Source organism: Ammospiza caudacuta, chromosome 12 (assembly GCF_027887145.1).
Source record: "Ammospiza caudacuta isolate bAmmCau1 chromosome 12, bAmmCau1.pri, whole genome shotgun sequence".
Taxonomy (NCBI): Eukaryota; Metazoa; Chordata; class Aves; order Passeriformes; family Passerellidae; genus Ammospiza; species Ammospiza caudacuta.
The window spans coordinates 15,516,247-15,532,039 of NC_080604.1; the positions used below are offsets into that span (position 1 = coordinate 15,516,247).

General features: G+C 50.0%; 1 protein-coding gene across 9 annotated transcripts in view; it reads right to left on the reverse strand.

Moving 5' to 3' along the window:
* CADPS (calcium dependent secretion activator) overlaps nt 1-14,335 on the reverse strand; it is a 203,784-nt gene extending 189,449 nt beyond the window's left edge. For all 9 annotated transcript variants that reach the window (XM_058813144.1, XM_058813143.1, XM_058813147.1 and 6 more), the window contains exon 1: nt 13,958-14,335. In XM_058813144.1, coding sequence (XP_058669127.1) covers nt 13,958-14,335 — 378 coding nt within the window. The remainder of the gene's footprint in view (nt 1-13,957) is intronic.
* Between the last annotated feature and the right edge of the window lie 1,458 nt (nt 14,336-15,793).

Sequence of the window (15,793 nt, forward strand, 5' to 3'; positions counted from 1 at the left end):
ATCCATTCCCCTGAGTCACAGCAAGGAAAGATTATTACCATTAACATGAAGGTTATACAGCATATGAAACAACTGGCTAAAGAAAAAAATAAAAGAAATCACTTACAAGTGTCATATTCCATCATTAAATTTTAATAGGAAAAAACCACTACTGCGATTTGCTTAGTCTGAATATATATGCAATGTAAAGAGACCCTCTGACATCACCAAGGCATAACACCAGAGATAAATGGAGATGATTTTCCACACTACTGGAGCAGCTGTAACTCCCTCCCAAAGCTGCAGCAACCCAACAGCAAGGCAGCTGCTTCTGGCTGGCCACTGCCTCTCGTGCCCTTGGCTGAGAGGAAGGAATCAGAGGTCTTACTCTTCCCCTGAATGTGTGGGCTTTAACAGAGGGCAGCTGAGCTGCTACACGAGTTAAAATGCCTGTGTCCTGCTAGTCACAGTTGGTTGTCCCTGAAGCCTGAGCCCTCACCAGAGCACGAACAGCTGAAGGCCGCGTTGTGCACCGAGAGCGCCCCAAGCAAGGGCAGCCAGAGCACATCCATGTGCATCCCCAGAGAGCCCATCTGGAGCAGAGCCTCGCTCCACGGACTCCCAGCAATGCAAAACTAGGCTCAGGACTCCAGACTGCTTCCTTTTCATACAGCAGCTGGGGTTTGAGAGCAATAAGGATGAAGATTTTCCTGTCCTGCTTCTGCATTACACCACAATTCTCCCTCCTGAAGGAGGGCAGCTCCTGTGACAAGCTCAGGAAATGTCAGAGGAGCAGGCTGCAGCAAGCCAGGCACTGCCCTGCCTATGGAAACAGCAGGCAGGCTGCTGTCCACCTGCCCAAACACAAACTGCAGGAAAGGGTGCACAGCTGTTGTGCACAGAGCTGTTACGATCTATATGAAGCCCCATGTGTGTAAATGAAACATCGGCTCCTTCTATCATCAAACGTGTACAACTTGTAAGCATGAATTATGCAAGACTATTAACTGTCTTATTTTAAGAGGGAGCAGCTGTAAAAGCTGCTTGGAGGACACAGCAAGTCACGGAAGGGGCAGCCCCTGGTGTTCAGTGTCTGAGTGTGTCTGAGCTACAGCACAGCCACAGTCACTAGGTCCAGCCCCAGTGCTCCCCAGACCTGCATCCTGCACTAAGCAATTCACCCAGCATCTCACAAGCTCTGTCTTCCAGGAGTAATATTTTCACCATCTTATTGATAACAGCTTGAGAAAGATCTGGATAACTGTGTGAGTCTGAGAAGAAGTGAGCAGAGAGCTGAGCCTGTAACCTGGCTCAAACTCAAGCCCCCAGTCAGTGCCCAAACTGCCAAGCTCTGCCTTTGCTTTCACCTTTCACAAGGAACCTGAAACAGCAAACTCCCGCTGAGACCAAGGAGCTCCAGGCTGTTGCAGTTCAGTAACTCTCTTGTTGGCTAATGAACCCTCACACTCAGCCAGAGCCCACAGCTGAGGATGCCAGCCTGGAGTGACGCTGCACAGCCATGTCACAAGTGCCACCATGTCGGAGGCAGGGACGCTGAGTGCTGGCTGGCAGCACAGAGCACTCACCCATCCTCAGCCCCAACACACAGAGCACTGCAGGCTACTGAGCTCAGCCCTCCCTGACCACACACTGTGCTTTGCAGACATGCTAGACTTGCTGATAGCAAGCTCTGGCCATAAATTACCTATAGGGTGAGAATTTTGATACAATTTTACATAAAACATTATTTCCTCTGGTCAATACAAATGCTGGTAGGACAGAGTGGCAGGGCTGTACACAGCAAATAAGCATGTTGGAACATAAGAAGTGCTGAAACGGGAGGCACAGATGGGTATTAAGACCGGTTTCATTCATTGTATATATCACGGACTTGGAAGAACAAACATCAAACACCGTGATTACATTTACTGATGATTCAGATTTGTGTGGGCTCCTCAATACACAAGAGGAGGGCAATAAAGTCCTGGACAACTGTGAGCGAGCAAGCACCTCGGGGGATAATTAAATTAATCTGAGCCATGGAAATGCCACACAACAAGGCTAAAACATAAAGCAAACAACATAATAAAGGACTTTGCACTCAAGAAGCCATAAGAGACAAACAGAGGCTACTGCTTGTTCCCAGTGACCCACCCGGGTGCCAGGTGCAGCACAAGCCCATCAGGTGAAAACTGGTACAGGATACACACAAGGCTCTAAAAAAGCAATCTCAGTGATACCAGTTGTATGTGCCCCCCACCCAAGAGACTGTGGCTTTAGAGAAGGGTCTTGTCACAAGGGGACCACTGGTGGCACAACAGCTCTGGTGCCACCCTGACAAAACAAATCCATGCAGGGGACCCCAGGCCAGAGCACCTGCCTCTCACCTGGCTTACCAACTCCCAGTCCCTATTACCAGCTGCTCTCCAGACTCTTGACCAGTGCTCCCCATTTGGAAATCATGTACTTGCCTCTAACTGCCTGGGCAGCCTCACCATGCTGAACAGCCCTGTTTGATGTAGGACAGCTGCCTCAGAGACACTGAGGCACCTTCCCTGAGGCACCCTGCCCAGCAAAGGGACCATGGCAGGGTCCCACAGCAGGCACAGAGCCCCTTCCACGAGACAGGTCCCAAGAGCACGTCAGACTGAGACTGGGGAACACAAAGCATCTGCAGCAGCAACACAAGCAAGGACATGGGAGAAGTCAGAAGTGGCAGAGCTGTCCAAGGCCCTGAAGGCATGAAGATGCTAAATTTGATGAGGTTGAGGAAGGGAGCCAAAGGAGGAATAAATAGAGCTAATGAGAACACAAGGCATGAGCATTCAAAAACCTTTAACACACTACAAACAGCAATAAAAAGGCAATTAGAATTCCGAGATGCATGGAGGGTAATTGCATGCACTATAAATAGGTAGTGGGAAGACTGTCCTGCTCAGCAGGATCTGATTCACTTTTGGGGTGACTTCTGCGCAGAAAGGAATATTTTGGCATGCAACAGAAGCTGAGAAAAGGGAGTTTACAGAGTTTACAGAGAGATGAAATTACAGGAAGAATTTCTATTGCTGACATCCTGCTGCATGAAATATGTACCAAGCAGGAGCTTTGCCACAGGGGCTTCAGAGGTCATAGTTTGAGGAACTCCAAATAAAAGTTCAGCAGCAGGGGTGCAATGCAGCCTTAGAAGGAAACATCCATTTTATATCAGCCAGCACAGGAGTCCAGGCACTTCAGTGGCTTTCACTATTGATTGAGAAATCTAACAATGCCCATGGAGACCCCATCCTGCTCAGTTCACAGCCTTTGCACAAGCACTTGCACTTGTAACAGCACTTAAAAACAAGCAAAATCAGAAGTTTGAAAGTGTAATTCCAGTGTCAAATTCACTTCCTCCATCCTCCAACCTTGCTACTGGCATGTTGCTTCTGTTCCCTACCTGTGCCTCAGGCACACTCCACCACTCTGCTCTGCTCACAACTCCCTCCCAGGCTGGTGCAGCCCTCCAGGGGATGCCCATGGCTCACGTAGCTGACACAAGCAGCCAGCTCACAGTTTAAAAAACAGGCTCTGTGATGCCATTCCTGCCCAGCCTTCCCTCCCTACACCAGTGAGGCTGGAACAAATGCACCAACTGCTGCTCTCCCTGCTGGGCATGTGGCTCAGGCTCTGCAGGAATGTGTCATGAGAGATTCTGAGAAAGAAGTAGCTCTTGGAGCAGATAAAACCCATGAGAGTCTTTTCAGAATTACAACCGACATCTTTTAGAGTAGAAGGTACCACTTAAACCCAGGAGTCCATAAACAAGTAGAAATCATACCAGGCAGAGCCTTGGCTAACATAATCCACCACTGCATGATCAACTCAAGGCTTTTGAGGACACCAGCTCTCTCTTGAGACAGCTAGAGGCTAGAAGAGTATTATTCCCCATCATCTCTGCATAGCCCTGGGCATATCTGATGCAGAGCAAATGGGAGATGGAAAAGGAAAACAGTCACACTGAGAACTGCCAGCAATCCCTCCTCACCACCCCAGCTCCTTCACAGGTACCTTCCAGAGGAGGAATGTTTGCAGACTAAAGCAGCAAACACCTGATAAAGGGAGGGTGCAAAGCTGAAACTTCCCAACTCCAAAGTCCCTCAGCAGGTCTCGTGCCCTTCCCAGCTCCCTGTTCTTTCCCAATGCAGAGCATTGGCATAGATTCATGTTTGGGAGCTGCTCTGCCCTCACAAATGACTGAGCACACACAAAGTCTCTGCAGTCCTAACTCCAGCTAGCTCTTTGCTACGCACCAAAAACCAACCCCATGCAGCTCAGAGCATCCCCACACAACAGCAGCAGATGGCTTCTGCCTGGAGCTCTCACTGGCAGAGGGTGGCCTGCAGAGCCAGGGTGGGAGGCACAGAGCTGGTTTTTGCAGCGTGCACAGGTCGTGCAGCCTGGCCCATGGCTGAAGAAGTGCTGGCTGTGGCCTTCCTTCCCCCTTGCAGTGTCACCATGCAGGTAGCAAGGCAGCTGGCTCCTGCTGCGTCACCCCGTTAGCTTCCTCCCGAGGCAGAGACGAGTCTGTCATCATCTCTGGCTGCAAGGAGAATGGGAGCAGTCTGCTGGGAAGGAAGGTGGTGACAATAAAAGCAAACTCGTCACATGCAACATGCAAAGCATTTGTACCCTCTTGCTGAATTAGGAAAAGGTGTTTGGCATCTTAGAAGAAAATTGCCTTTTGCTTGATGTTCTGCTTATGTGATACGCACATCACTTTCCAGCTGCCTAAATTCTCTGCTGCTGAGGTGTGGGAGGAGCTGACCCCCTACAACAGTACATCAGGCAAAGTGAAACCACCTCCTTGCAAAAACTACAGCATCAGCAGCAGTCCAACAGAACTTTGGGATTGCTGCAAATAATTGTTCCCAAATCACCCCATATTTTCTGTGCCTAAAACATAACACTTAAATGCTCCTTTCTTCCCAGCCCACAGCCATCAGACAGGCATAGGGACACCTGAGGGGAGCACTGAGTGGAACACAGGTTGCCTCTGCTGTTCATGGAGCAGCTTCTCCCTTCCACAGCCACTTGTACCAGACACACCCCAAGGCTGGCCAGAGCAAGCCCAGAAATTTCTTCCCAAAGTGTCTTTGCAGTATTCAGGTTCATTTGGCCAGCTGGCTAGACAGGGCTCCCCCAAATCACTCCTTGGGATAAGAGTTCATTTCCAAGCAAAGCACCAACTGGAAATCAGATGGGTGCGTGCCTTCTTGCAGACCCAACACCAGGGAGCTGTATTTAGTATTACTGGTCTATTTTCCCTCTAACAGCCAAGTCCCTTTATCCCACCAGCCAGGCACCTTGTCCTCTCCAGTGCCAGCCAGAGTCTGTTTGTTGGCTGTGACACTCCAGGCTCTGAAATGACCCTCATGCACACACCCACATCCCTACCAACAAAGGTAAGTCGCTGTCTCTCTCTGAGGGGCTCTGAGGAAAGCATGAGCCTGCTCCCCTGCCATGTGGAGGTGGGGAAAAACTTGTGGGTTGTGGTCATATATTGGGGTGCTCAAAGCAGCAAAACCCTTCAACAGGATTGAAGCCTTCTGCACCTCAGGGCAACGCCAACTTAGCATCATGTGCCTTGGTAACTTAAATTCCCCAGGAAAGGGAGAACGGCATCCCAGAGGAGTCAGCAAGCCCCACAAACCTCATCAACTGAAAGCACACTGCAAGTAACAGACATCAGTGGCTGCTACAAACTTAGAGAATCTGCAAACTCTCACTGCCATCCTCTCCAGCTCAATAGGTTCTCAGGATCAAATGCAAATGCTAGAAATCAAATTCAAATTCTGGAGCAGACGCTGCTCTTTACAAGGCAACCTGTGAGACTGTTTCAAGAGGACAATTATTAACAAATAGCTTCTTCTATCAGTAGCTACTCAAGGTGTGTGCCTGGAAAACAGCCTTTCCTCCCTATTACTGTCCACCCCTGTGCCAGACAGGCAATTGGGAGCCAAACCACCCCCTTTTATCCCTGCTCCAAGAGACTGAACTGAGCCTGTGCACACTGCAGTGCTGCAGCTGCTCTGGATACCAGGCCTCTTTCTCCTGCAGAAGTGCCTCAGGCAATGACAACATCCTAAACAAATACTTCTTTTCCACTGCCAAAAAGTTTATTGAATTTTTCCCCCCAAAATTCATCACCCAGCTGAAGACATACAGCGAGTGATAGACTTGCAGGGACAGGGTCACTCTGCTCCATGCTTGTACAGGATCAGATCCAGTTCATAAATGCTAAACCTAAATCATCAAGTGTGGATCTAAATCCCACCCCAAAAAGGGAGTAGAAGGTCGTCTGCAGAGGGTCTACAGACAAAGCTAGATTAGAAGATTCTTCACTTGAGAAAGTCTGAAAGCCCTGCCTTTGTGTGAATGTCACCCTAATTCAGCACACGAGGTCACAAAAGGCAGTGCTGGACCATCAGCCCTGTTTGTCAGGGTATTACACAAATGCACAGTGGCATCAGCCCAAAGTCCTACCAAAGTCAGTGAGGTTCCTTCAAGATGTGCACATTGCCTTGCCAGTCCCCAAAGACAAACACCACAACACCGTCACTAAAAAACATGACGAAATCTAGACTTCATTAAGTTTCTTCATCAAATATTAACATTTAGGTATGGGGAGACACCCATGAGGGTCACTATAAACCTGACACTATTAAAAGTCCAAGCTCCCAACCTCACTGTGAAGTAGACAGACAGGTTTTGAACTATGACAACTACAAACACAGCACGACTTACCCCAAGATGAATAAATATTTGCATGACACTTTGACTCAGGTGTTTAAATTCTAGAAAATGTCTGACTTTATCAGCCTGAATCACAGACAAACAATACCAAATATTATCACTAAAAGCACCTTTTCAAACAACAATTTCAAAAGGTTAACATCAAACACTCAGCAACTGCACTTTATGTCCTGTCTTAAAAATTAAGCCCACACAATTCAGAGGAAAACCTGGCTGAAGTAACCCAAATATCCTGTACCACAAATTACTTCTTCCTAAGCAAGTGCCAGGCTAGGATGCTCTGTGTATTTTTGTCAGTACCTCCCTGGTAATGACACAGGGGAGCTGCCCAGGAACCTTCCATCCCTCACATTTCCCCTCACCCATCCTCATGAAGAGGCAGCTGGACCTTGGAGCATCCCCTCCAAGAAGGGTGGCCCAGTTCTGACCCACTGGGAGCTGGTGGTGCCACTTGCATAAGGAGCATCCAAGGTGAGGAGACAATTCTGATTGTCCTGCACCACACTCTAAAAGAGCTGGGCAGGGAGGTGGCACCTTCCCTTGGACCTTAGCCTGTTCTATTTCCAGGAAGGGAACACTCTGAGGGGCCACCCATCAAAGCCCGCCCACCCTCCTGGGTGACATAAGGAGAAGAGCTGCTCATCACCAGGGCAAGTCCCTTTGTCTGCTGTTTTAAGGGAACTCTACTGTTTTAATTAGTCTTAATGCTCAAAGGCACACTAAAATATCTGATTTCTAGAGATCATTTTGGGGGTGAAACCCTGGCACTGCTGAAGCCACTAGCTGGATTCACATCAATACTCTCCAAGCAACAGCTTTATTGATCATACTGTATTGATTGGTCTTAACATACTGATCAAGTTTACATCATGAAACAGAAAGAGGATGTTTACCTTGTACCACTCTGGACTACAGCACTGCCAGCAGCTCTGGGGTTTGTATATATACACTGCCAGTAGCAGAGCTGGAATGGCTGGGCTGCTACTGCTAAATAAACTAAAAACAAATTAAATATTTCTCCAGCTAACAAAAAATTGCATAGGGAAATGACTTGCTGACCACTTGCCACATAGGTAAATGGAGAACAAGTGACTCACCATTCAGCAGAAAAAATTACAAGTTGTGCAAGAGGCAAAGTGCTTCAGGGAGAGTGTCTAGACTATGCAAAGCAAGGCCATAAATTACACCTTTTGAAACAATGGGCTGTAGCAGGGCTTGGAGCTGCATGATCAGATAAGTCTTCTCCACTCTTAGTTGGTAGCATCTCTGGCCCAAGAGGTGCCACCCACAATAATTGAAATGTCAGGCTATGGATCAGGAACTGCAAAGTTTTACAACAGCCAAAGACCAAGCTCACAGCCTATTTAATTACCCACTTCACAATCCAATAAATTGCAAGTATATAAATAGCCAAAGTATGACAAATATTTAATATCTCCTAAAATTAAATTAAGATAAGACACTGGCAAAATAAATTATAAGTGTTTTAACTGAAAACAACTGTTTTCTGCAGATTCCAGACAACTTGAGCACAGTAATCACATTCTGCACTCCACACTGCTAAGCAGCACAGCATCTCAGATGTGCCAGACCTTCCTTGCCATGGTGATGCTCTGCAGGCAGGCTCACCTTCACTTCAGGGCTGGCACAGAGCTGGGCACAGCCCCAGCCAGCAACCCAGCCTCACACACAGCCCTCATTTGATGGTGGCAGTGGCCTGTGCCCACGTGGAGCCATCTAAGGGGTGAAGTCAGCCTCTAACTACTCCTCCAGGTTTGCACAGGCACAGCACTCATAATATTCCTGCTAGCTTTGCTGCAACTACAGGGCTGTACATGAGGTACAGCTCGTGCTTCAGAGCTGCCTGGACCTTGCAGCTGCTTCTTAACAGGACTAGACAGCAACTGAGGGACAGACAGAAAACAAGCAGAGCATCATCTTTACCTCTCCTGCCCTCAGAGCTGAGAAAACCTAAAGTCTCCAAGGGTTTCTTGGGACCAGCAGAGCAGAATCTGATCACAAAAACAAATTCCTCCAGCAGAAAACTGCTAAAACAAGTCCCAACACCACCTGAGTTCAGTCTGTCCCAGAAGAACAGTGTGCTGGTGCTTTTATGAGAGAACTTGTGTAAGTATGGCATGAGAGTAACAACCCAACCCACGATAAGGAAGATGTGGTTATTTGGAAGGCTGCACTAGCTTGCCTATGTCCTAACTGTTGTAGCATCTGTGAGCCTGCTGAAATGGCAGCATTCAGTATTTTAAGATGCATTGTAACCAATTGAACAGTTTCTGACCCCTCACACCTGTTCTGCACTAAGCACTGTGCTTAAATCAATCACCATTCAGCAAAGCACAAGCTTAAGCGCTTTGCTGAATTTGACTGAGAATTTTGCTAATGCACCTGACGTCATCCCACAGGCTTACACAGGGACCCAAATCATGAGCCTCTTCTCCCAGGAGTAGCCCTGGTAATCTGCAGCAAATCTGGAACTTTTTTCATCCTGCATTTATCCCGCTGGGAACTGATTTACTCTCCTGCCTGCCTGCTCCCTTGTTCTGCAGGAAGGAAAACAGGCAGTGGCAACCACGGCTGCAACAATGTCTGACCTAATGTGCTCTCCTCATTTTATCTCCTAAAAAGTTCTTCCTGCTGCCCCTTTCCCAACGAGTGTTTTCAGTTTATGCTATTTTGAAGGAGCAAACACCAATTCCAGGGCTGTGCTGTGCCTTTTGACTGCTGAGCTGCAGAGATATTTAGCAAAAGGTGCAACCCACATCCAAGGATGCTTGGTTTGCATCACTACAGACACACACCTTGTCCAACATCCCTAGGCTGCTGGCTGAGCTGTCTTCCCAAAGGCTTCAGACAGCTGGGAACAAGTGGGAAGAGGCACCAAGCACAGCTGGTCGTCTCCACTCTACTTCCAAAAAAGCAGCATGATCTAGAGAAAAGACCACACACATCCTGGGCAGGCAATTACCAAGCTCAGTGCCATCTGCAGTAATAAAACACATTGTTCTGGGAGCCATGGAGCTGGCAAAGCCCCTTTCCTCCTGAGCTGCATCATGAGGCCGGAGCCTTCCATATCCAGCAATATTGTAAGCTCTGATGGGAGGTTTTCCTCCTCATTCAGTTGGTCTCTTGCTCAGATTCCCCAGTGTCTAGTAATGGCTGCCCACACACTGCACCTTCCTCCCATCTGGGGTAGAAATAAAAATTAAATCTCCCTATTTTCACCAAGCCTTACAGGGATGAGTATCTTGCAGACCATTGTCTGCATCTCTAATGTGCCTGGAATTCAGTGGTGGCTTAAAAAAGAAAACTAAGTGGGAAGCAAAGACAGCACAGGCAGGTATCTAATAACCCTTTTTTCTTTTTCCTTAGGAAATAGTGCTAGTGAGATGTAAATAGAAGAACTTACAGGTAGACATCACAGATGTGTAGTTACTGTAGTGGAGCCTTACCCCATAAACATCAAAATAAACCCAAAGCAGAGGTGTAGACCTGAACACACTCATCTAAAAAACAGCTTTTCCTCTGTTGCAGAAATTTCTGGGGTGTCAGGGTCAGAAAAATACCAGTTCTGAGTGGCATCTGCTTAAATTAATCTGAAAATCTGAAACACAGAGCTTACTGCTGGTGTAAACAAGCAGAGCTGTCATGCCCACATGCAGTAAGTACCCAGCTACACCATCCATTCACACGTTTCTGCTGCTCTCTTTGCTCTCATACACTCTAATTTATCAAACAGCAGGTAATTACCTTTGTGGTGCAACAGCAGCACCTTAACTACACAGTTCCCTTTATTCCAGGGGGGTTCATGGGTGCTGCAGAACACCAGGCTGCATTTTCCAGCTCCTGAGCACTACACACGCCTGTGTGGCTGCACAACTGGTGCCTGCTGTGCCAGTGTGTTCCCAGCCCCCAGGGCACCAGCCAGCTCTGACACAGCACTGCAGGAACAAGCAGGGAGGATTACACACCTCAGGGGAGGAACAGGGATCCACAGCCCAGGAAGAACTTCAATGCTGCGGCCACTACACAACAAAATCAACTCTTTCTTATCTGAGGAAATTGCAAAGAAGGTGAAGCTATTAGAAGCTGCCTGGGCTCTGGGAGCCTGGCTGCAACACGGTCCATCTCAGCCGTGGTCCTCCAGCTGTGGTGGGGATGGGCTCTCTGTTATCAGATACCCCAGACAGGAACCCACTCTGCAGGGCAGCAGCTTCACTGCCTCACCTGCAAAGCCATTGTCACCTGCCTGGGCTGTGCTCGGGGTCACAGCATCTCCCATTCTACAGCTGTGAGCCCGGTGAAGCCACACCTCACCCCTCTCCTTCCAGCACTGGGCAGAACCTGCTGAGCCGGGCTGGGGACAGGTCCCCAGCACTCACTGCTGCACAGGTCTGCCCAGACACCTCTGTGGTGGCACCTCCCTGGCATGCCTGGTGTGAAGTCAGGTCCCCTGAGCTGGGCAGGGCCCCAGTGGGGCTCCCAGACACGCTGTCCATGGGCAGTGACTGCACTGGGCAGATGGGCAGGGTCAGGCCTGGCATCTCCAGGGCCCTGCACATGCAGAGGATCAAGCAGCAGCTCCTGCAGCCTCTGTGTCCAGCACCACTGGGAAAGGAGGGAGTGTGGTCCTGCACACCAGCCTGGAGACTGCAAATAACAATGCCTGGGGATCTTCTGCTCCCTGTTTCTTCAAGGATGAAACAATTCCCTGGTAAACTGCAGACTGTGAGGGTGGAGAGGTAAATGGGAAAGGAAGCAGTTTATCCCTCCTCTGCCAATGAGCAAACTGACCCAAGAGCCCCCATCAGAGCAGGACCAAAATCCAGTTTTCTCTCACCTTTCCCCTAAGAAGCAAAATGCATTTGTTCCACTTTGGTGAGTCCTGAGCACCTGACACTTTCATCATTACTGAAAACCCAACCAATACACTGCAGCTGAAGCAAGGTGCTCAAGAGGGATCAGGTCCCTCACCTTCACCCTCTGGTCTCTCTCCAGCCAGAGAGGAAGGAACATTCCTAACACACAGAGGGATGTGTTAGGAAAGCAAAGCAGAGGAGCACATGAAGTTCATCAACAAACTCCAGGCTCTGGTAGTCCTTTAATTGACTTCAACAGGAGTCGTGGCAAAGAAAAAAGGGCAAGGATCTACTCCCAGCATGCCAACTGAATATAGGGATATAGAGAAAACAAAAAACTAGAATTAATTCACCTTTTAAAAGGTAAATTCAATTTGACATGTGTTATCATGGTAAATTTAGCTTTCCCAATTCCATTTCACTGCTAAATTTGAGGGGAGAGGGTCAGCCCCCAAGACACACCTATTTTAGCTATGTTAATAAGCCAGAACTGGTCCCTATGTTCTTCATTTCACAGAGAACAGATTATTTCTTCCCAAGATCCTGTGTAACTTCCACATAACCTTGAATATTGCTGCCATTTTGCAATTTTTCTCATTACTCCTCATTTCTTTGTTTCACCTGCACTTTATTGCCCACCTTTTCCTCTCCCTTCTCCTGTCCTTTCACAGTGCACTATTTTGATTTCAGGGACTATAAACTGTCCTTCCCAGCCACTCTTCTCTGAACTGCTAAGATGCTGCATGCTCCTTTGGATGAACTACTTGTCAATTTCAGTTCACTTTTATGTGAGAAACAGTTGCAGGACTGACTTGGTTTTATTTCAGTGAAACAAACAATAATGTAAGTTTCATCTTCAGTTCACTTCTATGTGAGAAACAGTTACAGGACTTACTTGTTTGTATTTCAGTGAAACTAACTAACAATAATGTAAATTTCATCATCTTTCTCTAACACAAAGAAGTTGCACAGGGAAACAAAAGCCAAAAGTACTTTGGAAATTCACAATCTGTTGAAAAGCATTGTAGGCAAAAAGAACAGATAGAAGAAACTCCAAACCTGGCTATAATTTCAGCTATGTACTTTGCTCAGCAAACAAAAGCAGATCACTCAAGCTTCCAGCAACAGATTGTCCTATATTGCCTTTAAACTACACGATACAGTACGGATACACTTTCCTACCTCCGTATGTTGCAATGACTAATAATAGTCTGTGGTGTAGCAGAACTGAATGTCGTTTTCATCAATACATCCAGGAGTCTGCCTGAATTGTAAAGGTCATTTGTGAACACAGAACAGGATCAAGGCTAAAACTGCAGTCTAAGAAACCCAATCAAAAATGGTGACAAAAAATCAGCCAGCTGTTTCAGAGAGCTACATTACATCACAGACTCAACTCTGGCTGCCACAGGGAAAAAGTTGGCTACATTTGACTGAAAGATGCCTGTGTCCAGATCCAGAAGAAACTTAATTTCTGCCCTGGCCCATGAGCTTGTGCCTCAGAGGAGAAACAAGCTCCAGGACAGCTCCTGGAGGTGGGAGCCCAGGTGAAGCACTCTGCCCAGCCTCTGCCTGGAGCAGCGCCCGGCCCTGCTGTGGTGACACACTGGGGGAGGACAGTCAGGACTGTGGCAGAGACCTCACCGCAAACCTCTGCTGATGCGTTCCGCCAGGAAGGCGGTCTCGGGGAGCTCGCCCAACATAAACACTTGCAAGAAGTTGAAATGAGACTCAGCAACTCCCCAAGTCAGTGCCAGCACTCCCAGTTAAGCAAACTTTGCAGTAAGCATGGAGTTGTGGAGTCCCTCTGCAGGAGCCAACAGCACGTGCCTGGCTTTTTCCAGCAATATCACCCACTTCTCTCCTTTCGACAACCTTTAGAGGCCAACATCCCAAACTTCCCGAATCCCGACGTTGCGTAACTAGAAGCAACGATGTATGTCACAGGCTCTGTGTGGGAGAGCATGTCGGGGAGCAGCACGGGGGGTGACAGGGGGTCAGGGGGCTGCCCCGGGCCCCGAGCCAGGGCTGCTGCCAGCACCGCGCACCGCGTGGGCCCAAGGTGCCCTGAGCCGGGAGTGCCCTTGGGGTGCCCGGGGAGCTGCAGGCCCGGCAGCGGCGGGAGAGGCGAGGAGTGGGCAGGGATGCGGACAGAGGGGGATCTGGAGAGCGGGCACAGGGGTAAGGCAACAGCAGGTGGGTAAGAAGGGGGCAGGATGGATGGCAGGGAGCAGCCAAAGGTGGGTGGGTGATGGAGAGGAGAGGCAGAGCCGGGCAGGGCAGAGCCGGGCAGGGCAGCGCACGGCCGGTACCTTCTGCTGCCGACGGGCCATGTCGGTGGGCTGCTTGGCGTTGAAGGGGTAGGCGATGCAGCGCATGACGAAGACGTAGAGCTGCAGCTTCTTCTTCCTCTCCTCCTCCTCCCGCTGCAGCCGCTCCAGCTCATCCTTCTCCTTCTCGCTGGCCACCGAGGGGCTGGGGCTAGCGGGCCGCGCCGCGCTGCTGCCGCGCCCGCCGGGCTGCAGCCCCCCGGCGCTCCCACCGCCGCCGGCACCGCCGCCGCCGCCGCCCGGGCCCTCGCCGGGGCGGCTGGGCGAGAGCCGCGCCGCGGCGGGCGCCAGCGGCTCCTTGCCGCTCTCCTCCTCCACCAGCTCCTCCGACTCCTCCTCGCTGGACGACGGGTCCAACATCGCGGCGGCTCCGGCTGGGCTCGGCCGGGCGAGCTCCGGACCGCGCTGGGCTGCGCTCCGCTCGGCGCCGCCGTGCCCGTGCCCGGCTCCGGCTCCGCGCGCCGCCGCGCCCGCGCGCGCCCCCGCCCCGCCCCGCCCCGTGCGCGCGGGCGCTGGCCGCGGTGCTGCACGCGCGGGGCGAGGGGAGCGAGCGGAGAGCGGGCCCCGCGCATGCCCGGTGCGCGCCTCGCAGCCGCCATGGCCGGGGGGTCCCGCAGGTGCGGGGTGCTGAGCGGGTGCCTTGGTGTCCCCACAGCCCCACACAGGCACCGCGGTGTCCCCAATGTCCCTACAGCCCCACACAGGCACCGCAGTGTCCTCAGTGTCCCCACAGCCCCACACAGACACCGCGGTGTCCTCAGTGTCACCACAGCCCCACACAGGCACCGCGGTGTCCTCAATGTCCCTACACCTCCACACAGGCACCGCGGTGTCCTCAATGTCCCTACACCCCCACACAGGCACCGCGGTGTCCTCAGGGTCCCCACAGCTCCACACTGGCACCACGGTGTCCCCACAGAACCCACTGTCTCTCCGAACCTCCACAACCACACACAGACACTGCTGTGTCCTCAATGTCCCCACGGACACCAATGTCCCCACGGACTCCAATGTCCCTGCTGTGCCCCTGGTGCCCCCACAACCCTACACTGTGTCCTCGCAGCATCTTGAGCCACATGAATCCCTGCAGACCTGAGGCTCACAGCATTTGTTTTCCACCGAGCAGCTCTTCTTGCACCTCGGTGCCGCTAAAAGTCTTAATTGAAAAGTGATATTGCTGGTAAAGGTTTCATCCAAGTCACTAATTATTACATGTGTAATGATATCGTGGTGTTCTGCTTTGAAGATTACCTGGGGCAAGCTGAGAACTTCAGGAGGCTCTCTGAGGGATGAGTCAGTGAAGACATCGTGTATGCAATGGTTTAGTTTCTGGTGATTTTCAGATCTGATTGAGACTTCATTTACATGTATTTGTGTATTTGTGGTCGGTGGGTGTTTTCAAGGTTTTGTTTTTCTGCTCAATTAGCAGTGCTTCTTTTCTAAATGTCAAAATACCTGTCACCTGTTAATTCATGCTAATAAATATTTAGGGAGAATAGATAAACATTGGCTCATGGTGATGGGACTGTGAGAATAGCTTGCGGCTGAGGAGATAGGCACTGCTTCTCACGATGTGTTCCAGCGTTTTCACAACAGCTGGGCTTTCTGAGCTTCTTACCTACTTCTAATTAAAAGCACAGAGTAGCAGATGAGTCTGGAAAAACTTCTGGGTCCTACATTTCCAAAAGCCATGAGAAGTGGCTGCAAAATTGGTGTAGAGAATGAAAAATGGCTTTCCCCATTTCCATCAGCCTTATCTGCTAGAGCTGTGGCATTGTGCACATCACACATGGTGTGTGTCCTGCCAGCAATGTGGGA